Source organism: Triturus cristatus, chromosome 7 (assembly GCF_964204655.1).
Source record: "Triturus cristatus chromosome 7, aTriCri1.1, whole genome shotgun sequence".
NCBI classification, from domain to species: Eukaryota; Metazoa; Chordata; class Amphibia; order Caudata; family Salamandridae; genus Triturus; species Triturus cristatus.
The window spans coordinates 382,170,032-382,196,682 of record NC_140590.1 but is presented as its reverse complement, the minus strand read 5'-3'; the positions used below and the strand labels follow the sequence as shown (position 1 = coordinate 382,196,682).

General features: G+C 51.6%; 2 protein-coding genes across 3 annotated transcripts in view; one reads left to right on the top strand and one right to left on the bottom strand.

The window, feature by feature from the left end:
• Nucleotides 1-26,651, top strand: part of CCDC106 (coiled-coil domain containing 106) — a 215,804-nt gene that overhangs the window by 70,678 nt on the left and 118,475 nt on the right. The window lies entirely within an intron of this gene.
• Nucleotides 1,882-3,696, bottom strand: LOC146809734 (uncharacterized). The gene has a single exon (XM_085614372.1). The coding sequence runs from the start codon at nucleotides 3,694-3,696 to the stop codon at nucleotides 1,882-1,884; it is 1,815 nt and encodes a 604-aa protein (XP_085470498.1).

The following is a 26,651-nucleotide window of genomic DNA, read 5'->3' as shown; positions in this document are numbered from 1 at the left end:
GCGTACGTCACTCCGCACAGCTAATTTTTTACGGCAGCCAAAAACTCCCGGGAAATTGAGGACGACGCGAATAAGGAGCACCGGCACGCAACGGACAGCCATGGAACCCATCCTACGTGTCATCCCGGCCCTCCTAGCCTACGACCTGGTGCACCGAACCCGACGCACACGCCGCAGAAGGTGAGACCAGCACCCATGGGTCAAGGGGGGGTGAGGGGCATGAAACATACCCCCTACACAAATTAAAACATACAATATGGAGGACATACATTACCTCCAGGGTCTGGTCACTTCGGGGGGCGTGTCCACCAATCCCTGCGTACCGCAACAATGGAAGAGGACGTGTACGCGTACCCGTCACCACTACAATGGTGGGACGGACCGTACCCACGCCCTCAGAGCGTGAGTACGGTCCGTACCACCATTGTAGTGGTGACGTAGGGGTACGCGTGGTACGGACCGTACCCACGCTCTGAGGGCGTGGGTACGGTCCGCACCACCATTGTAGTGGTGACATAGGGGTACGCGTGGTACAGACAGTACCCACGACCTCAGAGCGTGGGTACGGTCCGTACCACCATTGTAGTGGTGACGTAGGGGTATGCGTGGTACGGACTGTACCCACGCTCTGAGGACGTGGGTACGGTCCGTACCACCATTGTAGTGGTGACGTAGGGGTACGCATGGTACGGACCGTACCCACGCCCTCAGAGCGTGGGTACGGTCCGTACCACCATTGTAGTGGTGGTGTAGGGGTACGTGTGGTACAGACCGTACCCACGCCCTCAGAGCGTGGGTACGGTCTGTACCACCATTGTAGTGGTGACGTAGGGGTATGCGTGGTACGGACCGTCCCCACGCTCTGAGGGCGTGGGTACGGTCCGTACCACCATTGTAGTGGTGACCTAGGGGTACGCGTGGTACAGACCGTACCCACGCCCTCAGAGCGTGGGTATGGTCTGTACCACCATTGTAGTGGTGATGTAGGGGTACGCGTGGTACGGACCGTACCCACGCTCTGAGGGCGTGGGTACGGTCCGCACCACCATTGTAGTGGTGACGTAGGGGTACGCGTGGTACAGGCTGTACCCACGCCCTCAGAGCGTGGGTACGGTCCGTACCACCATTGTAGTGGTGACGTAGGGGTACGCATGGTACAGACCGTACCCACGCCCTCAGAGCGTGGGTACGGTCCGTACCACCATTGTAGTGGTGGCGTAGGGGTACGTGTGGTACAGACCGTACCCACGCCCTCAGAGCGTGGGTACGGTCTGTACCACCATTGTAGTGGTGACGTAGGGGTACGCGTGGTACGGACCGTACCCACGCTCTGAGGGCGTGGGTACGGTCCGTACCACCATTGTAGTGGTGAAGTAGTCAGAGCGTGGGTACGGTCCGTACCACCATTGTAGTGGTGACGTAGGGGTATGCGTGGTACGGACCGTACCCACACTCTGAGGGCGTGGGTACGGTCCGTACCACGCGTACCCCTACGTCACCACTACAATGGTGGTACGGACCGTACCCACGTTCTGAGGGCGTGGGTACGGTCCGCATCGCCCGTACCCCTAGGGCACCAGTACATTTGTGATACAAGGCGTACACACACCACGAATGTTGGCTTAGGGTAGGCTTTCCTGTTTTCAGTTTCTATTTTTGGTGAATTCTGGTGGTGTTTTTTCAGTGTTTTCCAGTGATTTCAAAACCTCAAAAAAACAGTGCTTTTCAGTGGTTACTCATTTTCGGCTCCAAAAAAAACAACTGAAACGGTGTTTTACCGGTGTTTTTGGGACGCTTTGCTTTTATTATTGTTTGCTTTCTTAATTGGTGCTTGGAATATAGACAGTCTATGTACAGTGTATATGAGGTTAAAATACATCTTTACAAGTCGGATTTATTGTAGTACACCATACAATATTTTTTCAGTGAATCTTTGGTCATTCGCGCTCTCTCTTTCCTACCCATGTACACTTTTATTTGGGAAAAGGCCCTCTCGACATTGGCACTTGAAACTGGCAGCGCCAAAACAGACAGTACACAATTTGCCAACTCTGGCCACTGACGTAGCTTTCCATGCCAGTATTGGTGCACCTCAAGGTTGACATTCTCTGGGCCAGGTTCTGCGACATATGCGTTGAACTGGGTGCATATGCCCTCCGAGGTGTTAAAGCGGTCAAAAATGAAGCTGTACTTTGCAAAATCTGGAGAAAATTCCCCTTTACGGAAGGGATCTAACACTTGCGCAGAGTACCAAAGTGAGGCTTCATTAGCTTCAAACGCCATGGTTGGTGAAGGGACATTTCTATGCATCATAGCTAGCCATTTCTCATGCATTGTGAAATAAAATTTCCTGAATTGGTCCTCAACACTTCTCTGCTTACCAAGTGGCAAGCATTCTAACAGGGAACATGTTGCAGTGCCAAAGTCACTAAAAGTGTCGCCTAGCCTACTCTCGAGGAGATGTTTGACATCTACACCAATGATGCTGAACACTTGGTAGACCAGGGTGTTTTCTGACTCTAGTTTTTTGATTATGTCCACTACAGCAGTCATATTTTCTTGTAGGAATCTAAGAATGCAGTACAATGTACTTTTTTTTACATCGCTATCAATATGCAACCGAAGATCCTCACATTTCTTGCCTTTTGCATCATCACTAAGCAAAAAATCAGTAAACGGTCGCCACATAGATAAAATTGCATTCACGGCCTCTAGGACTGAGAACCACCGACTAAATGACACAGTTGGGATTACTTTTTCTTTGCTGCCACACAAAACACAAAAAGAGAAATATTTGCATTTTAGTTCCCGCGCATACCGAAACAGTGCACCTGAATGGACTACAAAATCAATAGCATTCTTCATTAGCTCAGAAGATTGGAGAGCTGCTTTCAGCATACCATCTAGCAAATGGCATGGGTCTCTTACAGGGAAACACTTCAGCTCAGGTATTGCTTTTGAAAGGTCATCACATAACTTTTTCATATACGTAGCGGAATCGCTGCAAATACAAACAATGTCACTCCAATCTTTGTTAAACTTGGTAAGAACTCTCTGCAGCAGCATTCCAAGTGACACTGCGTTGCATGTTTCCAGTACATCTAGATCTGCCATGATGGTACGTCTGTACCATCCATTTTTTGCATCACAAAATGTGATTAGCACTGCCACTGCTGGGTCGCCACGCATCTCTGGGGTTTCATCAAGGGTAACAGAGATCTTTACATCACCCTGGAGTAACTCTGAAATATGTTCGATATCTGCAAGGAACACCTCTGGTAGGTATTTGTCATACATTTGTGTTGCTCTTGGTAATGTTTTGCATGCTGGTGCACGCTTGCGGAACAGATTCCCAATGGGTCCATCGGCTTGGTGTAAGCTGGTTCCAGATTGCACTAGGGCACGTACAAATTCATGTGCCACATCCATTTCTTCCTCACGTTTTCTTTTGAAGCGTGTCATTGTCTCAGCAAGAGACATCTGGCATAGGCTGTCGCTATTAGGTGGCTCTTTCAATTTCAAGTGGGTCTTGGTGACAAGATGCTCAGCAATTCGGCTTGCAGTCTTTCCAGTTACTATTGGGACAGTCACTCTGCAAAACCTGCAAATTAACATCTTTTGCCCACGCACTTCTTCAACCATGAAATCTTTGTTTTCCAGCACATAATCTTCTGCCGTCTTTATTCTGCGGGGCATGTTGTTCTGCGCAAACTAGATCATAAAAGAAACACTTAGAAACCGGTTGTGTACTGTTGAAAAAAATAATGAAGCCACTAAACAGGCTGCCAACCAATTGGTGATAGCATAAGAATCCATTTTATCTTTAAAGCCTGATGACACCAAACAAAAAGTCTACCCAGCCACCCTAATGAGACTCTCAGTCCAAATGCGTTTCAACGATAGGCACAATGTGGCTCAGAATCCTCGCTCTGGGAGTCTCTCCCTTGTTCTCTTGGCCGTGAATTGACTAAGGATTGGAAAGTCTTGTAAATGTGTTTGTTCCAATAGCTGACCTTGAAGCAAAACCTTCAGCCATCAGGCCACTAACAGGAACATTCACGAAAACTGGCAATTTGCAGTTTCTAAGTACTTTTGATTGAAAACATTAAAAATCTGTATCCCTGGTACCCTTAATGCTTTTTACCCATCATGCTTTTAGAAAGAATTCGGTTCTGGATGTATGCATATTAGCTAACCTCCAGCTTGCCTAAAAGTGAGTAATACTTTGTGGTTGAAAGCCCTTAGGCCAAATTCACGCGTTAAAAAAGTCCAAATAAATGCGATGTATATACAGATGCAGGTCAGGTAACCTATTGCCAGGAGAATGTTCAGCTTAATGAAAGGGGAATGTTGAATCCATGTGTACAGTATGAAACATTCATATACAGTTCAACAGTAATAAGGACCAGCGGCGTAAATATACTTACATAGCTCCCATATGCGCAACTACAGTCAAATTTCGGGGGTGGGGGGGATTCTTCCAGCAATCGGCAGAATGGAGATGCAGGGGCTCTAAGAAGGGGGGAAAAACAAAAAGGTATTTTTGCAAAACCCAAAATACTTTTCCTACGGATTACATGTTCTAACCTTTACTACAGAAAAGCTGCAACCACTATGAAATGAATTTACATGGAGATGTTATTGATAAACACGCACACACACAAAAACATACTATTTAGAGGCTTTACTGGCGCCTCTGTAGCTATGGTTAAATCTACCTTTGCATAGCAGAGGCACAACTAGAGCCAAATTTCAGGGGGGGGGGTAAGAAAAAATTTCGGGGGGGGGCTGAATCTTGTAAGCCATAGTTGTAAATACCAATCTGGCGGCCTGAGGAGCAGGGTGCCGCTCCACCCACCCACACACACACTTGTCAGTGCTGCTAGAAACATGGGGTCCCTTTTTGGTGCGCAAACTACTGAAGCATCACCCGGGGCCTTCCATGGGTTATGCAGGCTTCATCCAGAGCCCAGCCCTGGCAGCCTCACTTGGAGCTCTGCTGACCACACCAGAGGCCCGCACTGATGCTACGTCATAGCATAGGTTTCCCATCTGCAGGGTACAATAACATACATGGCAGCATTTCAGAAAAGCAAAGTGGGGGATTTAAAAAAAAATAATAATAATCGGGAGAATGGGGCCTTCCATCGGGTTTCTGTCATGTATGGACTTTGGAACCTGCGGGCCGGCCAGATGGTGGGGGGAGGGGGGAGGGGGGGGCAGGAGGTCATTGGTCCACAGGCCCCACGCTTTCTCAAGGCCTTGAACGTGGGCAACATTATTATAGATTTTAAAGCACGTCTGCCCAATTTAATAATGACGAGCCCCCGGCAATTACCAGACTTCACATAAATGTCAAGAAAACTCGTGTGATTAATTATCTTCCTGGAGAGAGCTCGGTGTTTTGTAAAGTTGAGGTTTTGACTTAGGTGAAGTTAGTGCAGAGGATTAATATGCCTGCTACAAACAACGTGTACCAAGTAGATTACAGAGTTGCATATGATGTAAACAGATCAGCAGATCATTGCTTTCAAAACAGACTTGCAACACATATTTTATCCACGAGTGTCCAAGGGCTAGGGGTAGCAATGCTAAGATGAGAGTGAGTGGACCAGAGCAGCTGAAGCGAGGGGAGAGGATGTGGCCTAAGGACTAGAGTGCCCGATCTCGAAGCTGGGTACGAAAAGTAGTTGCATTTGTTGTTTCTGTGACTAGGAAATCAGAGTACCTGGCTGTGGGCAGAGCCAGGGGAATTATGTGATTTTGCAGTAATAGTGCTTTCTGCATTGTTATGGATTTGCCCCTTGTGCCACATAACCGATCATCACTGCATAATCTGCAGTATTTAGCACCAAAAACAAATGTTCTAGCTCAAACATTACTAACACGTGGCAACACATGGTGCAGTGCAGTGTCAGGCACTTCGCAAAGGTTGGCTGATCACGTTTCTGTTGCTTATTGTTATATTTTGGTACAAAACTAGTACTAATGTGGTGGAACCTGTGTCCAGACAGGGTTAATGAGCATAAAAAATGATATAATGAAGTAATACTATCACTAAATGCGAGGCTTTACTCTCTTCCCTGCTGCTCCGCTCAGGATGCGCCTGCTCTCCACCGCCTGCCCCCGAAGTGACCCAGGAGCGCCCACCCCACGGATCTGGACTGTTGGAGCCCGGGATGCGTCGCCTGTCAATTGGAGGATGGCACAGCGCCTTCCATCTATGCGCACTGCCCACCTCTAGGCGCCTGCCTTCCATCCATACGCATTGCAGAGCGTGTTTGGGGGAGGCTGGTGCCCCACGCGCCCCCCCTCTCTGCCCGTGCCCCTCCTCCCACGCTCCAGGCGCTTCTGCTCCGCCGCACGGAGGCGGGCACCGTCGGTGGGAGCTGCAGGGGCTCTTAAGGGGTGAAATAACAGCGAGGCCTCATTAAAACTTGCAAATGGTCTTTTAAAGACCTGTGGAGTGCCCGGTTGCGGCTGTATGTGCGACGGTTAAAAGTGGGGAGATTCTCGCAAAATTGTAATACAATGGCAACATTTGCTCCCTAGCTACCAAATCTAGCCACCACGATCCGCTACACCACGCTGGCTAGTCTTACAAAACAACATGCGGGCACTTTCCACTTACCTGCTGGGCCTTGGAGCACTGGCGGTCGTCGTCTCGTCGTCGTTTCGTCGTCGGGGGGTCTGAAGTGCGCTGCGGTGTGGTGTGTGGGGCCAGACAAAGTCCGTACAGCATTTTCAATCGGACCTGGCCCCACCCACCAACCTTGCCAACCAATGTGTGTCCCCGAATTTAATGGGGGTGACACACGTTCCAAACTGCTTCTGTTCTGGGGCTTTGCATCTAACGCTTTGGCTCCATCAAGTGGCCAAGCGGTGCAACAGCAATGAAAATCAGTGACACTCGGTTTAAACCGAGTGTGCTGATTTTCATCCGGTAGGGTAGTGTCGGTTAGATTCGGTTTAAACCGAATTCCGGACAGCCTAGCTTAGGGCCTGGTGCAGCATATAACCAGTATATTGGGGTGTGTGTATGCCCAGGACAGCAGTGTACTGCACCAAGGGTGCGGGTGGGTGTGTGGGTGGCTGCCTAGGATTCCCAGCAGTGGACAAAGACATGAGAGGTGTGGGTGCCGATCACTCCCAGCAGTGGACAGAGACATGTGAGGGGTGGCTGCCTAAGATTCCCAGCAGTGGACAAAGACATGTGAGGTGTGGGTGCCTATAACTCCCAGCAGTGGACAGAGACATGTAAGGGGTGGGTGCAGAGGAATACCAGCAGTGGACAGAGACATGTGAGCGGTGGGTGCCTATCACTCCCAGCAGTGGACAGAGACATGGGGGTGGGTGCCTATCACTCCCAGCAGTGGACAGAGACATGTGAGGAGTGGGTGCCTATCCCTCCCAGCAGTGGACAGAGACATGTGAGGGGTGGGTGCCTATCACTCCCAGCAGTGGACAGAGACATGTGAGGGGTGGGTGCAGAGGAATACCAGCAGTGGACAGAGACAAGGGGGTGGGTGCCTATCACTCCCAGCAGTGTACAGAGACATGGGGGTGGGTGCCTATCACTCCCAGCTGTGGACAGAGACATGTGAGGGGTGGGTGCCTATCACTCCCAGCAGTGGACAGAGACATGTGAGTGGTGGCTGCCTAGGATTCCCAGCAGTGGACAAAGACATGTGAGGTGTGGGTGCCTATCACTCCCAGCAGTGGACAGAGACATGTGAGGGGTGGGTGCAGAGGAATATCAGCAGTGGACAGAGACATGGGGGTGGGTGCCTACCACTCCCATCAGTGGACAGAGACATGTGAGGGGTGGGTGCAGAGGAATACCAGCAGTGGACAGAGACATGTGAGGGGTGGGTGCCTATCACTCCCAGCAGTGGACAGAGACATGGGGGTGGGTGCCTATCACTCCCAGCAGTGGACAGAGACATGTGAGGGGTGGGTGCCTATCACTCCCAGCAGTGGACAGAGACATGGGGGTGTGTACATCATTATCAGATGACCACAACTCCATGGGTGTATGTACGCATCCCTAATTTTTGACTATGTTGATAGTGCCATAACAACACATCACTGACAGCAGTGTCCCACTCCCATGAGGATGGATGTCTTTCCCCCACTGCTTGACACACCACATGTGGGTGTGAGGACAAATGACACATGCATACCCACCCCTGGCGGATGCAGCACAATACACACACAGAGATCATGCCACAAGACTGTATAGTCATGTCAATGCCCACTAAACTAAGAGAGCCAAAGGGAACACACACTGTCACACACATCCCAGGACTGATAGGAATGTACAGGTGCTGGGACAGCCACCAAGATGTTGTCTCTCATGGAAGGAATAGGGTGGAGTTCCCACAGATACAATGCCCACAATTGTGAGTCAGGTGCCCAAATACCCTGCAGAAGAAGTACTATATGTGTGCTAGGCTGGAATTACACACATGCATAGTGCGGAAAAGGGAGAATTTCTCCATGAAGGCATGGCAACATACTCAATACACAAGTACAGTGACTAGCAAGGACGGCACAGACGATGCAGCCGGAGACATTGCTGAGCAGGCATGGCCATAGTTGAAGGGATCCGTCACCAACAAAGGGAATGTATGCAACTCTCTGCAGGGAAGATGTCAGGTGCCACGGAGGAAGGGACACTCCTTGGTACAATGTATCAAAAAACAAATAACACACACGACCAAAGATCCTTTGCAGAGACCTTGTGATGGCACGCAGATCCCATGGTCCACCTCATGACCATCAGACTCGAACCTTTGCCAGAAACATAACACACTACCACAACCCCAACTCCTGGAGCATCAGCACCAACATCAATACCTGAAATGCAATAGTGTTCAAAGTAAAAAGAAAATGCTTTAATCAGCATAAAAATAATTATTTTCAAGAACACTTTATACAAAGGCCAATGGCCAGTCCAGAGTCTCCCCTAGCTTGCCTGCACAGTGGAACCCTCAGGTTCGTCGACTGGGGGGGGGGAAACATGTGGGGAAGGACCAGGTACCGCAGGGACAGGAGGTGTAAGGGTAGGTGTGGTGGGTGCAGGACCGGACGCCTAGACCACAGGGGGTGGGGCAGCGCCAAAGGTGGAGGTGAGCTCGGCGCAGCACACTTCTGCCAGGGCGTCCAGAGTATCCCCTGCACCGGAAGAAACCACAGGCACAAAGGAGGGGGGGTCGGAGGGATGCTGAGAGCATGTTCACCACCACTTAATCCTTTTCCATTGTCCACGATATTGAATGCCACAATTCAGTTATGTTGTATCCATATAGAGATTGGTCCGTGTTCTGACAGTTTTGTCTTATGTTGTTTATTTAACTTAATTTAAATTAACCCTTAACCACCATGTTTCCTTTTTCTTTCTCCCCATTTTTCTCCTGCCTCATTGTTTATGTCATTTTTGTACTAATTGTGTATTCAGGCATTTTAAAGTTGGCAATTCATACTAATTAGTCCTGATGATGATCCTAAAATCCCCCCGTTAAGGATCGAAACGTCGTCGACTATGTGGTTCACCTTACACTTAAACAATTTATGTGTATGAAATGTGGTGAAGGTGGCAAGTTTTATACTAAGATGTTTCACCACCTAGTATTCTCTGACATAGAAACATCACTGCAATTGCCTGTATGTTTTTCCGAAATATTATGTCCTCTTGAAATGTAAGCCACAGGATACAGGCTTGTGTCCCACCAACATTTTGCTTACATCCCTTTGATCACTGCTAAACTATTGTTTCTTATTAAAGTTGCCTTGTCCGGCTGGACATAGGCTATAATATAGCACCAATTTTGGCTATATTCATTGTTTTTTGTGAATATTCCTCGTTTTCAGGGACCAGTGCTGCCAGGTGTTATAGCAGCCTCCGCCACCTCGATGAGTTCAGCCTCGGACCCGTCAGCGTCGTAGTCGGTCTCGCCACCAGACAGGTCCTCCGCCTGACTCCCCTCGCCCTCCGTGCCACTTGCTCCCGCAGACTCGCCAGCAGTGGTGGCACCGGTGCTGGATCCCTCCTCCACGTCCGTGCAGGTGTCTCCCTCGGTTTCCTCCGATGATGCTGTGGGCAAGGTGAAGAGACAGAAAATAATCAGTCACCTGTATGCATATGACACATGAGTCAAAACAGAATAGGTCACAGTGCATAGCAGGCAATGCATCATGAGTAACATCTAGATTACTCCGCACATATGTAAGCACTGTACTCCCCAGTTGGTTGACCCACCATGCCACTTGGAAACAAGGAAAAATAGGACACAACAGCCAAAAACTTGATTTATAAATATACTGAGAAGCTAGTGTCTGGGAACAGTTGAGCACAGCAATACTATGAAGGCATGCCACCTCTTGTCTTCTGTGAAAGTAACAGTATTGGTGCACCCAAGGCTAAATAACAGACCTCAATGCTGAAGGTGTCCCCACACTCAGAGACCTGTAAGTACTTTGGAAACCCAAACGAAATACATTGTGATCCCTTGGGAATCACACCACTTTACACAATCTACATGTTTAGAATGTGTGAATGTGCCACTTTGTGAACAGAACCCACATGTGCCTGAGGCGCACACACACCTTTGCATGCTGAGTGTGCAACTCCAACTGCCTACACAGCGCTGCCCTGCCTTCCAGGCCCTGTCACACCAACCAGATCATGTCCCTCCTACTCCACACCGGCTCCGTCCACCAGCAAGGCCATGGGAGTGGGACTCAAGCCTTCAGCATGTAGTATAGTGGCGTAATCTGGCACATGGCCCAGGGATCATCTCTCAGCGTGTCAATCTTCAATGTGTCCAGGACCCCCCTCTCCACCATCACATGCGCACACAACCTCATCATCATGTCGTATGCCATTGACACCCAGCTGCTCCTCACCCTCACCAAAGACGCAGCCATTGCCAGTTCCAACATTCAAGAAGGCATGAGGTCCATGGATGAATGGCTGAACATCAGCCACCTGAGGCTGGACTTGTACAGGACTGAGGTAATCATCTGAGGATTGTCCCCTTACAGCTGGCTCAACTCCTTGTGTCCCACCTGCAGGGGCCCTACACAAGCACCCAGTGGCCACGCACACAAGATGGTGTGCATCATGGATTTGTCACTCACATTTGCCATGCAAATCACCAGCATCTGTACCTCATACTGCAACACCCTCTGCATGTTGCACATGATCCACAGATAGATCCATTCCAAGGAAAGACAGACCATCCCCCAGGTCCACGACACCAGCCGTGTCAACTACTGCCCCGCCCTCTACGGAGCAAGTACATCCATACTCACGGGAAACTTGTCCACATCCAGGGTGCATCTGCACACCTCAGCTTCAACATCCCGCACCCCATCCACATCACCGTCCACCTGAGATAGCTGCAAGGGATCACTGTGTGCTGCAGGATGACCTTCACACTCCTCACACACACTCAGGAGGCAGTCAACAACCCCAGACCCGAAAATCAACCTTGTACGTCTGTCATCCAAGACCCCGTTGGCCCAACTCTATGCATCCGAACTTGGCCTGGCCATCATTCTTCACATCCACAAAACTCCAGCATGAAGGAGATGGTTCTCCCACCTGGCCAAACATACCTGGGACTCCCTCCCCGGGAACCTCCACATGAGCCATGACCTCTAGGCCTTCATCATCCTCTTCCTGATTGGTCTGTCCGCACAGTATTGCAAGCCCCCCCTCGGCAGCTTGAGGCCATCACGGGTGAGTATTGGGCTCCCCGGCTGTATCGGATGATACATTGTGACCCATGTGTGTCCTGTACCGGACTCAGATCCCAGGGTATGGATGGCTGGAGTTAGTTCAACACTCAGGCATAGTTTGACATTTACCCACACGTATGTTGTGGACTAATGCAAAATGACTGCAACATCTAATAATGAACAAATAGTTTTATTCTCGGTGGGGTGCATGTTTTGTTAGAAAAAAATAAGGTGCTCTACCGGGTGCCTAGAATCCAAAGTTCACAGGGGGAGATGGGATCCTTGGCATTTGAAGTCATCAGAGTCCAGACCACAGTGTTGGTCATCATTGGTCAGACTGTGACCAGCAAGTCCATGGGGCAGAGAATGTCAGTGAATGAGGTGCTGCTGTTGCGCATGAAGGCCAGGTGCCAGGCCAGGTGACCTGGGAGATGTGGATGGTCCTCTGCCTCTCACGGTCTTTTCTGTGGACAACCCACCTTCCTCCGGGGACCCTCAGATGCAGGCCTTGCCGATGCTTGGGGCGCTCCGTCGGACGAATCCTCCTCCTCCTCCCTCCCTGTGGCTGGTGCTGGTCTGCGCCTGGTGTCACAGGGAGGGTTGCCCATGTTGTCGGCGATCGGACGGAGTGAATGGCTTATGTCCCTTTGCACCGCCAGGAGCTCAGCCAGTCTTGCCTCCATCCGTCCTTGGTGTTGTTGTTGACTGGCGTGTTGCTCGGCCTGCTGATTCTTAATGTCTGTGAGGGTCGCCACTACATGACTGATGGCCCTGGTGTCACGCCGGTATGCCTCCATGATGTTGCGTACGTGTGACATACCGGTCCCTTCAGCTGTCTGGTCAGGTTCTCGCCTCCGCCTGCCTCCACTCCCACCACCCCTGCCCACACGAGCCTGGCCTGCCGTTGTGGGCACATCGGGTGTACGGGACCCCTGAGGGATGGCAGTGTCGGTGTTGTCTGCCTCCTCCTGGGTGCCCGGCAAACCTTGTCCCTCCAGGTCAGACTGGCTCAGTTGTTAAGTGTGTGCAGGGCTCCTGGGTGTCTCCTGGGATGTGGCAATCATGGGGGTGGGGGTTGGCACAGATGTACCTGAAGCAGGTGCTGCAGGGGCTTGGACACCAGAGGGGCCAGGGGGGTTGGGGTCATCCGCGGAGTGTTGTGAGGTGTCGCTGCCGGTGGGATCAGGTTCCTCCCGAGCCTTGGACTGTGGTACTTCCCCCCCATTGTTGGGGGGAGATCCATGACGTTGCCCTGTGTGTGAGAGAGAGACAATGTTAATGCTGTTTAATGTGACATCCATGTTTCATACATATTCTAGTTGCCACAGTTCCTCCAGGTAGTTGTATGTGCCTAGCATTCACATCAATGTTCACTTGTGGATGGGTATGTTGCAGGGGACTGATTGAAATGTTCTGCAGGGTGTTTAACATGTCGAATTTGGGCTTGGATGCTTCTTTGGCTGTGGCTTGTTCTTGTTGTGTCACATGTCCATTGTGAGAGTGGGTAACTCCATTGGCTGCCCTGGGGGTGTGTGCTTGTGTAAGGGGTGAGTGATCATCCCTCAGCCCGAAGCTGTTCAACATCCACATGGCCCCCTCACACAAGTGGCCCGCCACCACAACCTCAACATCATCTCCTATGCTGACGACACCCAGCTCATCCTCTCCCTCACCAAGGACCCTCACACCGCCAAAACAAACATCCACGAGGGTCTGAGGGCCATCGCCGACTGGATGAGGAGCGGCCATCTGAAACTGAACTCGGACAAGACGGAGGTCCTCATCCTGTTACCCACACCCTCAGCCTGGGACGACTCCTGGTGGCCGACCGCTCTGGGGACAGCACCGACACCCACCGACCACACACGCAACCTAGGATTGATCCTCGCATCCTCCCTCTCCATGTCCAAGCAGGTCAATGGCGTCTCCTCCTCCTGCTACAACACCCTACGCACGCTCCGCCGGATCTACAGGTGGATCCCTAACAAAACAAGTAGAACAGTGACACAGGCCCTCGTCAGCAGCAGACTGGACTACGGCAACGCACTCTATGCAGGACTCCCATCCAAAAACCAACGGCGGCTACAACGCTTCCAAAACGCCTCCGCACGACTGATCGTCAACGCCCCCCGCCACAGCCACATCACCCCCCTCCTGAGTGACCTGCACTGGCTCCACATCGACAAGAGGATCACCTTCAAGCTCCTCATCCACGCACACAAGGCACTCCACAATGCCGGACAGGCCTACCTGAACATCAGACTCAGCTTCTGCACCCCCACCCGCCATCGCCGCTCCGGCAGCCTCGCCCTCGCAGCTGTCCCCCGCATCCAACGTATGACCGCCTGCGGCAGATCCTTCTCCTACCTCGCCGGCAAGACCTGGAACACCCTCCCAACACACCTACGACTGACCCAAGACCTACTTGCCTTCAGAAGACTCCTCAAGACCTGACTCTTCGAGCAGTAGCGGAACACCCCCCCCCCCCCCTCAGCGCCTTGAGACCCTCACGGGTAAGTAGCACGCCTCACAAGTATCCTGATCGATTGTTAATTGATTGACGGTGCCTGCTGGTGGGTGTAGTGTGATTGGGCAGTGGGTCTCCCAGGTAATGTATCTGTCCCCCCATGGAGCATGCTGCCATGTCAGTGAGTGTGAGTTCCTGTCCTAGATATCTGAGCTTGTTATGTTTGTGTTTGAGTTTGCAGTGGTCACAGGAGGGCCTTGTGCTGCCTACAGCAGGGCCAAGTGTCAGCTACCTTGTCAGTACTTTGCCAGTCCCTGTGCATTGAGCATGGTCCACGGGTATATACCTGGGCCATATGGGCTGAGGGCAATGGTGTCTGTTTCTGCGTTGTACAATATGTTTTGTGATCCCCACCCTCCCAGCATCCCGGACATCCAGTCTTGGGTTTGTGGTTTGTGTAGCCTGGGACATGGCATGGCCTTGCTTTGTGAATGGGGCATACACATGTTAGTGGCATGCGCGTTGTTTTTGAGTGTGGTTGTGTCCGGGGAGGGCTTGGGGGTAGGTGAGTGCATTTGTTGTAGTTGGGGTGTGGATGCCATTACCCCCATGTTACGTAAGTTGTTTGTGTACTCACCAGGCTCGGCAACTCCTTCGACTCCGTGTACTCCCACTGGCGGAAGCATGGCCATCACCTTCTCCTCCCAGGTATGGTAATGTACCGGTCTGCAGGCAGCCCACCTCCAGTGATGTTGCTCTGGGCGTAGTCCTCATTCATTTTGCGCTTGACTGCCCTCCGCAGATCGTACCACCTGGCTTGGTATTCATTCCTGGTCCTTCTGATGGGCGCAACAGCATTCACCCGATCGACGATCCTCTGCCACAGGCGTGATTTTTCGGCTATGCTGGTCTGTCTGACCAATGTTCCAAAGAGCTGTGGCTCGACTCTGATGACTTCGTTGACAAGGATGTCCAGCTCCTCCCTTGTGAACTTTGGATTCTTGTCTGTGGGCATGGTGTGGGGTGTGGGTGTGGATGGTTGTGGGTGTGTGGGTGTGAATGTAGGTGTGTGTGAATGTGTAGAGGGGGTATGTGTGAAGGAGGTTGTGTGAAGGTGTGTAAGTTAAGGTGTATGGGTGCAGTTGTTTGTGTGTGGTGTCTGTCAGCAGTGGGTCTGTTGCAAAGGCTCATGTTTTGTGAGTGTGGGCCCTTTTTATTGGTCCATTTGTGGGTGTGGCTGGGTTTGAAATTTTGGTGGGTGTGTTATGAGAGGTGGTTGTGAGTTTGGGCCTCTGTTTGCCTGTTTGGATGTGCCAGGTCAGTCTTTTAGATATTTTTTCTACTGTAGACGTGTTTTGTGGTGTTGTGCGAGTCGAATTGACCCTCCTTGTGCTGTTTTACAGTGTCCTGGTTCTGTACGAGTCGTTTTAGCGTATGTAAGGTGCGTACATACGCAATGGTGTTATACAGTGCTCACATATGCAATGTTGTTGTACGGTTCGTACATACGCGATGCTGGTGTACGGTGGTGGGGTACGGTGCGTCCAAGTACGGGGCTGAGGTACAATGCGTACAAGTACGGTGCTGGGGTATGGTGTTGGGGTATGGTGCGTACATGTACGGGGCTGGGGTACGGCGCTGGGGTACGGTGCGTCCAAGTACGGGCCTGGGGTATGGTGCTGGGGTACGGTGCGTCCAAGTACGGGGCTGGGGTACGGTGGTGGGGTACGGTGCGTACAAGTACGGGGCTGGGGTACGGTGTTGGGGTACGGTGCGTACATGTACAGGGCTGGGGTACGGTGTTGGGGTATGGTGTGTACATGTACGGGGCTGGGGTACGGCGCTGAGGTACGGTGCGTCCAAGTACGGGGCTGGGATACGACGATGGGGTACAGTGCGTACAAGTACGGGGCTGGGGTACGGTGTTGGGGTACGGTGCATACATGTACAGGGCTGGGGTACGGTGGTGGGGTATGGTGCGTACATGTACGGGGCTGGGGTACGGCGCTGGGGTACGGTGCTGGGGTACGGTGCGTCCAAGTATGGGCCTGGGGTACGGCGCTGGGGTATGGTGCGTTCAAGTACGGGGCTGGGGTACGGTGGTGGGGTACGGTGCGTACAAGTAAGGGGCTGGGGTATGGTGGTGGGGTAGGGTGCGTACATGTACGGGGCTGGGGTACGGTGGTGAATTAATTTTTTTAAAAACACTCCCCTCCCGTATTCCCTATAAACCCAACATCCTGCTACTTAGGGGCTGATTTCGATTCCGGACGCAAAACGAACCGACCGACACGGACCCGGACCGGAACCGACCGACACGGACCAGCGCCGTACGACCCGTGCAGTATAATGCACCGCGTGTGAATTACAACCGACACGTACGGAATGCAAGCCGTACGACCAAGCCGTAGGGAAAATAGTGAACCGGCCGGAAAACCGACGTGATTTTCACCAACCGACACGAACCCGGAATGAACCCGACCAGCCCGTACCCGCGATGTCCGATCCGCGCAGTACGATGCAATGCATGTAAAACCAGACCGACTCGCACGGAGACCAAGCCGCACGACCGACACGCACAGACAACCGGGCCCACAAGCAATAAAGACCTTCGCGACCGACGCGTATGAAACACAGAAGATAGGCAGCGTGAACGAGGCGGAGAAGCCCGCACGAGACAACATCAGCGTCCGTATCCGTCAGATGAACGTCTCCTTCATGCCTACAAAACCCAAAGGAAAAAAGACAAAAAAAGGACCAAACAAGCAATGACAAAGCCAATAAATATCAAATAAAAAAAACCTGGGACAAAGACACACCCCCAACTCCAACTATATAAAGGACTACAATCACTACCATCATCCCTTGCAAACAGGAGTCACAGCCAGCAGCAAACACCATTACCAAGCAACCACAGACACACTCACAACTCACCCATCACACAACCCACACACCATCAGCACCTCATCCAAAAGCACACACACATACAGCCAGCAAAACCAACACCAATCCACCCTCACTTGCACCCTCACACACACATCCCTCACCACCAGCACCCATCACCATGCCCCCAAAGAAGAATCCAAAGTTCACAGATAGTGAGTTAGAAGTGCTGGTAGACGAGATCATCAGAGTAGAGCCACATTTGTTTGGTAAATTAGTCCAAAGGACCCCCAAGTCACAGAAAACAAAGATGTGGGCGAGGATTGTGGACAAGGTGAACGCTCAAACACCAGCAAGGCGCACAAAGGACGATATCCAGAACAGGTGGTATGAAGTATGTCGGAGGGTCAAGAAACTCATCGAAAAAGATCACGCCCTGAGTCAGTGCACCGGCAGTGGCCCTCCTGCCAAACCAGTCAACTTCAGGGCCTGGGAGGAGAAGATGCGGGACATCCTACCACCAGAGAGCATCCATGGGCTAACAGACATACCAGAGCCTGGTGCGTACACAAACAACATACCCAAGATTGTGTGGCAAGGGGACAGCAAAACCATGCACCGCAAGCAAAGCTACACTAACCAATAGATAATCATCCCAAGATGTGTATGCCAGTCAGACAAACACAATACCTGCCATCTCATAGTGACTTGGAACTGTGTCATGACATGCACCAACCTACAAACAAATAGAGCAAGGCAGTGGCACAAAGCTAAATAGACACTGCCAGACAGTTTGCCACCAGAAACACACTACCTCACAGTGCAGCTGACTGACACGAAGAAATAGTAGAGATGCAGGTGAAGTGAGTGTATCCAAAAGCATGATGGGGCCTGTAGTCACAGATAATGCTCCCCCTCCTGATTGGCCCATCAAGACCTCTCTGAAACATGCCAACATCACAGGGAGTGGAAAATGGCTGACACTGGCTCCTGCTGTGGGGAGCACAAGGCCCTGGTAGGGCATGTGCGTAAATCAGAAGCAGGACACCACTGACTGACATCCTGAAAGACAACTTGCACACCCAACAATGGAAGCACGTTTCATGGTGGGATGTCTGGCCGGGTGGGAAGGAGGACTGACAGCTCTGACCATACTTACCAGCGTGTGGAGACACACACCCCTCAACACAAACTCCACACAACACACCGGGTAGCATGCATTGATCCACACCTCTGTGAAATATCTGCAAAAGATACACCGTACTGGGTGCTGCTGTGTGAAGCACAGGGGCTCTCTTTGGACTTGTAGCCAAACAAACACCAGGATTTCACAGTCAGCCATCTTGCCATTGCTGTCACACCCCCTCACAGGGAAGCATAGTCAAGAGGAAGGAAGTATGGGCATGCTGGGAAGGGGGTGTAGCCAAGAGTATGATGGGAGTCGCAGTCACAGACAATGTACATCCACCCACATGGCCCAGCAAGTTCTAACTGAACCATACTCGCCCCACAGGGAGTGGGAAGGGACTGACAGGATGTCTGACACTGGGCTCTGTTGTGGGGAGCACAAGGCCACGCTGGGAACTGGGCACCAACAAACACCAGGACTTCACAGTCAGCCATCTTGGCATTGCTATCACACCCCCTCACAGGGAAGCAGAGTCAAGAGGAAGGAAGTATGGGCATGCTGGGAAGGGGGGTGTAGCCAGGAGCATGATCGGAGTTGCAGTCATAGACATTCCCTACCCACCCACATGGCCCAGCAACCTCACACTTAACCATGCTCCCCTCACAGGGAGTGGGAATGGACTGACAGGATGTCTGACACTGGGCTCTCTTGTGGGGAGCACAAGGCCAATATCAAACTCTGTCCGTGACAAGCTATGAAAAAGCAGTGTACAGGCAGGCATCTGTTCGTAAAGTAGAAAATGTCATGTTTGTGAACCATCGATGCATGTAGAAACATAACTTACATCGTGTGTCTCTTCCACACACAGGTGGTGCTGGGCACCCAGCACCAAATGAAGAGGATTCCCAGTCCCAGACTCTGGCGGACACTGAGCTCTCTGGTTTGACTCTGTCTCTGTCCTCTTCGGATGATGACGACCAATCTGGCCCCTCCGGTGTGAGTCATCATGCACCACCAGCAGCATCAACATCTACACCCCCTGTGCCCACGCCTCCAGCATCTGGAAACCGACAGGGCACCCCCGCCAACACGGACAGACCAAGGCCACTGAACACTCACAGCACAGGGACACAGGACCCCCCGGAAGCTACAGCAAACACCACCAGCAACACCACCCAAGTGGTTCCAGTGTCACCTGTGCGTCCCGCTGCTGGTCCTGCCCGTGTGGATAGGGGTGCTGGGAGGGGTGGGAGGCAGAGGGCCCGCCTTGCAGAGGGGTGTGGACTGCATGATGACCTCCAACTGAAACGCATCATAGATGATTACCAGGATAGCACCGGAGGATTTGGCCAGGTAGTGGGGATCCTCAAGGACATGCAACAGGAGCAGGCTGCCCACCATGCCCGCATGGAGGCCAAGTGGGATGCCCGTACTGCGGTGCATCGGGACATACTCCAATGCCTCCGCCAGATCAACACAAACCTGTTCACACCTCCCTGTGTGGCCACAACATCTGTTGCAACACCATCTGCCAGTGCCACAGGGAGGGAGGAGGACTCCGGTGGAGAGTCCCCTGCACCGCAGAGGCCTGAACCTGAGGATCCCCCCCAGGAAGAAGAGGGGTCATCTGAAGAAGGACATGTGAAAGGCAGATGTCCCAGCACATCCCCCAGGGCCTCTAAACCTGTTCTGGACAATGGTCTTTGTGCGCAACCCGTTCACCTTGTCCAATCGCACACAACTCGCCCACATGACATGGAGGGTTCATGTTGGGCCAATGTAGCAGATGACTGTGGACTTTACTCTGGACATTTCATCCAACTCTAATGTGAACTTGTCATGTGTCATGGGGATGTCGATCTGCTACACAACACAGTGCATGCCAAATACTGCAACAATTTGACCAACGTTAGGTGAGTCATGGTGATGAGACTCATGTGAGGGAGACACACCACTATGGGACCACAACACATATTTACCATGGCCATGTTACTCATCCCACACAATGATGTTGACCTGAAACACATTCGCATGCACAGACACAACACCAACCCCATTCAGTGGTAACAAGTCCACAGATGAGGTAAGCAGATGTCAGTCAGATGTGGGAAGACAGACAACGCACATAACAAAGCGTAGCACAGGTTCATTACACATCAGCAACATGTTTATTCCACAATAGTTGCAAGGTAATTCTACGTAACAGTGGACACACGCTCACAAAGTTTTGGAGAATTGAAGTCCAGGGATGTGTGGTACATCAGTTGATGTCAATTGACTACTCCCACACTAGTGTCGGATTCTGGGTGTTGGGGGTCAGTGTTGGCCAAACAACAGGCAAATTACCCTGTGAAGGACAGACACAAGACACAGTCAAAAGCACAGCAGAACAGGAGAGAAATGCAATACACATGCACAAAACATGTCACAAGAAACCTACACAAAAACAAGTTAGCAGTACTACCCTATTGTGGAGTACACACCACCTGAATGGACACATCACTGCACGCATCCAGTCAAGTGGCACACAGACACACTCAGACAGCAACAGAGCAGCCACAACACATTCCAGGCTAACTCCATACATTGACATAACAACCCTGGAAACTCACATTCAGGTGAAGAAGTTGTTGATGAGCTGTGAGCGGACGTCACCCTTATCCTCATCATCACTGGCATCATGGCACAGGCCGGGATCCTCCACAGGTGGCGGAGGTTGGTCATCGTCATCCTGGATGAGAAGCACCTTCTTCCGCACTGCCGTGTTGTGTAGAATGCAGCATACAAGGATTATTTTGCACACCTTTGCAGGCTCATATGGGAGGGCCCCTCCGGTCTTGTCCAGACAGCGAAAGCGGCTTTTCAGGAGGCCGAATGTCCGCTCAATCACCCTCCTGCTCCGACCATGTGCCTCATTGTAGCACATCTCGACTGGTGTCACAGGATTCCTATGGGGTGTCAGAAACCACGGCATGTTGGGGTATCCGGAGTCACCTACACACAAAAAAATGAACAAGTAGCTGAGTTTTGTAGGAGTGCGGAATACAACATTGACAAACACACACAAGGATAAACAGTCAGTACACACCGACAAGCCAGGCACGCTGATCTGGCATCTGTGACATCTGCGTTGCAATGCAACTACTCCTCATTATGTAGGCATCGTGCGCAGAACCAGGGAACCGTGCACACACATGTAGGATACACATGTCTGCAAGACATACCACCAGAGCATTGATCGAGTGGAAATGTTTCCTGTTGCGGTATGCCTGCTCATGTGCCTGTGGTGGGATCAGGGCCACATGTGTCCCATCAATAGATCCGATGACGTTCGGCATCCTCCCCAGTCTATAAAAGGCATCCTTTATTTCAGGGAGTTCAGCTGGGCTTGGGAACTTGATGTACAGGTCAAGGAAATGCAACATCCCCTCCAAGACATCGCGTAGCACACGACTTAACATAGTTTGTGACATCCCACCTGCTGTAGCCACAGTGTACTGGAAGGTACCAGTAGCAAAGAAGTGCAGGGCTGCCATTACCTTCACCTCTGGGGTCAGTGTTGTAGGGTATGTCCGGCCAGGTAGCAGATGTGGTGCCAACTGCTCCAGCAACTCCTCAATCAGTGGCCTGGTGAAGCGCTACCGCCGAATGCAGTCGCGTTCCTGCATGGTTTGAAGGTCTGGGAACAGTCGATGGACAGCTGGTGCCCTGCAGAACGGAGATGAACAAAGGAAGATTGTCGGTTCATTCACCGATGTGGCCATGACCAGGCTCAATATCACATGATACATCATGACATTACAAAATATACTGAGGTGTGTGCTGTTGGGCATGGACACATATGTCACCTACATGACCATCACCTCACATCTCAATTTCACATGTCCACATAAGTCCCATGTAGTGCAATGGCCAATCATTTGGCTGTGTTACCCGACCTATGTACTGCTGTTACGTTACAAACACACACCACAGTGACAAGTGAGGCCTAATGTCTCCCAGGCATCACAGATCTTTGCAATGCAGATACCCAGGGTCTCTGTATTGCCACATCGACACTGGCATGGACATGGCGTATCACGTACACACCACAAGGCAAGCGTGAGTTCCTCAGGTAGTGGCCACTGTTTTCCCTGCAGGCCCTACATGTACGTCTCTTTGACACACACACCATCAAGCTTGCTGCATATACCACATGGATGTGGAGACTGTCTCCCATTGGGCACATTTGATCAAACACATCTGAGACACAACATGCACACAGACTGTGGGTGCACATCTGAATTGTGGCTACAGGTCTTACTGTGACGTACATGCCATCACCCCCAGGACTCAGGGTGTATGTGACATGTCCTAAACATATCCAACCTGCAACTGTGTCCGTGACTCATGCCCATTACTGTACATTTGCACATCACAGTGGTAATGTGCACAACACACAAAGGATTCTGCCCCCATGTACACGTGCACAGCCTGGGAGTGGCCGAACAAAAGTGCCACCCAACAAACCAAATGTTGCCCCCCCAACACACAGGGAATGCAGCCTTACATGCCATGGGACACTGTGTGGCCAATGCTGTAGTGTGGTAGGTGTGCACAGGTAACCCTGGCAAGTAATTCTGTGTTTAATCTTTCAAATAGTCACACCAATGAGGTTCGACACGGGTGACAATGCATACGCATTGCACGATTCATGAGCGAGCCGTGCGTAGGCTTTGCCATTGACTGCAATGAGGTCCGACGCGGGTGACAATGAGTACGCATTGCACGGTTCGTGACCGAGCCGTGCGTACGCTTTGCCATTGACTGCAATGAGGTCCGACGCGGGTGACAATGCGTACGCATTTGAAAGGTTCATGACCGAGCCGGGCGTATGCTTTGCCATTGACTGCAATGAGGTCTGACGTGGGTGACAATGCGTACGCATTGCACGGTTCATGACCGGGCCGCGCGTACGCTTTGCCATTGACGCAATGAGGTCCAACTCGGGTGACAATGCGTACGCATTACACGGTTCATGACCGAGCCGTGCGTACGCTTTGCCATTGACTGCAATGAGGCCCGACGCGGGTGACTATCATGCATGCGCGTCGGGCAGGCATGGTCCGAGACAGGCGTACGCCTTGGCCATTGAATCGTATGGAGACGGGCGCATGTGTATTTTCAAAAATACGCATTGTACAGTCAGTTGACCGAGCCAGGCACACCCATTGGCTCTGGACTGTCATGGAGACGGATGCGGATTCAAAACTTGTACGAGTTGTGCGCTGGAAATTCAGTTGGATGCATACAACAATGTTGCAATTCCTAGTGTTTCATGAAGGTGAAGATTTGAACGATGCGGAAGGCGTCTACGAGTCTTACATTTCCATGGATTGGCCAGATTCATAGAATGCAACCATGTTGGACCTATCACTTGGGACACATGGCACAGATTCTGCCTCTGCAGCACAAATATAAGGCTGGCTGCCCCCCAGAGAGCTCACTTGCCTGCACTACATGCTCCTGGACCACATCCCTGCTACCACTGCTGCGGTCTCTGCATCCTCTGGCTCCTGCTATGGCACGTATTCTGGAGAGGGCCCCAGCCTTCACTGAGGAGGAGAACCAGGCCCTGCTGGACGGGCTCCTTCCACAGTACAGCAAGCTGTATGGGAAACCAGGGGAGCAGGTGAGTATGCAATCCACTGCCTTCCGAATTGTGCATGTTGTCTGACTAGCAGTACTAGCAGTGTGTACACCAGTGGCAAGCATTCTCACTGACTACTTTCATCCCCCAAAGTGTGTAGGTACATGTAATGAACAGGTGTTCTGCTGCTAAAGTGCATTAGTGCAAGCTTAAACTTCCCAGGCATTGTTAACATGTCAGAGATGCAGGTTATTTGTTCTTTCCCATGGTTGCACTACCTGTGTAACTCATTTTCCTTTGTGGTGATGACATGTATATCCAAATGTGTGCAGCACAAATATGGGGAATGTGTGTTAATGGAATTTTAACTTTGTCATCCTCACAGGTTGATGCCCACCAGAAGCAGGAGAAATGGCTGACCATCGCCCGGGCAGTTCGTTCGGTGGGGGTCTACAAGCGCCGGATCCGCAACTGCCAGAAGAGGTGGCAGGACCTTCGGGGCTGGACCCGGAGGATCGCTAGAGTCCAGCTGAAGCTGTCACCTCCACGCAGGAGGGGCGGACACCGGACCCTGACCCCGCACATGCTCCGGATCTTGGCGGTGGTCTTCCCGGACCTGGATAGGCAGCTGAAGGCCAGACAGCAGCAAGGAGGGGGTAAGTCCATGCCTAATGTGTGTACTATGTCTGACATGCTAATTGCAGTCTTTTGGCCCGGTCACACTTCCACATTACATAGGTCTTGTAGTCCAATACTCAGGTCCCTCAATTTAGTGATGCACCCTCTTCATCTGTTCCACAGGTGTGGCCCCTACTGTCTGTTGCTTGTGTCACTAGGGCACTGGGTCCCTTCAGTCAGCTATGCTTCAGCTTCCGGACAGCATCTGTTCCCGTGACTCTGTTGTGTGTTTCATGGGTGGTTCAATTGTTTACCCAATGCCTGGGATCTGACATGTGATCTGTGTGTGCCCTTGATATGTGTTCCAATTGCTGTTCTGACTCGCCACATGTGGCTGGGGTATTTCAAACAAACCCATGCAGCAGGGGACTCCAATTTGTGGGCCTCAGGAGTATGTATATAAAGTATGTCACACTTGCTTAGCTACCTGACTACTGTCCAGGGCCAAACACTGTTTCACGTAGACCTGGGCAGTCATGCCTCCTCAAGGGAATTTAGAAACACTCTGTAATCCCACTCCTGTGTATCAACTTACAGGTTGTGCTTAGTGACGTGCCTTCAGGTGTCTGCCTCTGTGTCATTATGGTGTGGCTTCCTGTTACGTACAACTGGGGTATCCACGATTTTGAGGGTCAGCAGGACATCTGAGATGTGACTGTGAGAGACAAGACCTGTGCGACATATAGGTGTGTGATCATCTGACAGCGCACAATGGTGTATGCAACTGTGGACTTCAGGCAGCTGGCCTACATGCACGGCAGACTGTGATGTGCTAATGTACAGGGAGTTGTGTTTGCAGACTCATATGTCTGATTTGCATGATGTGGGGCTTCTGGGTCCTGGATATGTTGTTTGCAGGGGATGGGCAAGTGCATTTGTCATCTGCAGAGTTAGCTTTACCCCTGAGCTATGATTGTAACACAGTGCATACTGTTGTTGTCTGGATGCCCTGCCTCTGTGACAGGAGACAGTGTTGACTGACTTTCCAGGCATGCCAGTGCCATGGCATTTAACTTGCTATGAGTGATCCTGCATTGTGTTCAAGTGTGCACCATGCACCCCATTGTGGCATTGACTATCAGGACATGAGAACATCATAGTGTGTGTTGCTGGCATGCATCACAAGCATGTGAAATGAGTCTCTGCCCATTCCTTCATCCGGACACCTGTACTGAGTCAGTGGCAAGAGATGTGCTGTGTGTATAGTAACATACTCCTATATGTTCACTTACATGTCCAACTGATGTGTGGGTGGTGCATGTCGGGACATTGGGGTATTAGCATCCAACATGCAACAGACATATGGGTGCAAGTCAAGGAGGGATATGTGTGCCATGGTTGATGTTGAGAATGACAATTGGCTTATTCTAAACAGTGTTGGCACTTTGAGCAGTGTTCAGCTGATGATGCCAGGGCTTGCCGTGTGATGTGATGTACTCACTGTGGTGTGTGCAGTCAGTGCAGGTGACTGATGTTGTTCTCTTTCTTCCTATTCCTATCCAGATACATCCACGGCCACAGGAGGGGACAGCTCCACGGACCAGGAGGAGCCACAGAGCCTGACAGGGACTGAAGGAGATGAGTCGGGGGGACCCAGTGGCACAGAGGGCGAGTGGAGCCACACCGAGGAGTCGTCAGAACCATCCACCCCAGCTGAGGGCCACAGCAGCTCTGAGGATGACTCCCTTGTGGAGTCGGTTGTCAGCAGCCACCAAACCCCAGCTAGTGAGGCTGTCCCTGCCACTGCCCCCATCACCACCACCATCACCACCCTCCCATCGGCTCCCATCCCAGAGGTCCGTGAAGGCTCCCGTGTTCGGGAGCATGTCTCCTTTGTGCCAGGCACCACACCCCCTGCACCTGTGTCCCCTGCTGCCCTGAGTGAGGAGTCTGTGGACTTACTTAGACAGATCCATGTAGGGCAGACATCGATGCTGAGTGTCCTCCATGCACACACCACTCTGTTGACGCAACTGGTGTCGTTCATGGAGGGCATTTCAGAGGACCAATCAGTCCGTGGCCTTCTCCCTGACGGCAGCAGTGTCCCTCCGCAAACAGTCCCACACCCCTCCTACCCCTGCACCACCCACGATTCCTAGCAGCCTACCTGTCCCAAGCAC

Excerpts from the sequence above, each read along its gene's own strand:
- LOC146809734 (XM_085614372.1), bottom strand. The coding sequence starts at position 3,696 with ATGCCCCGCAGAATAAAGACGGCAGAAGATTATGTGCTGGAAAACAAA.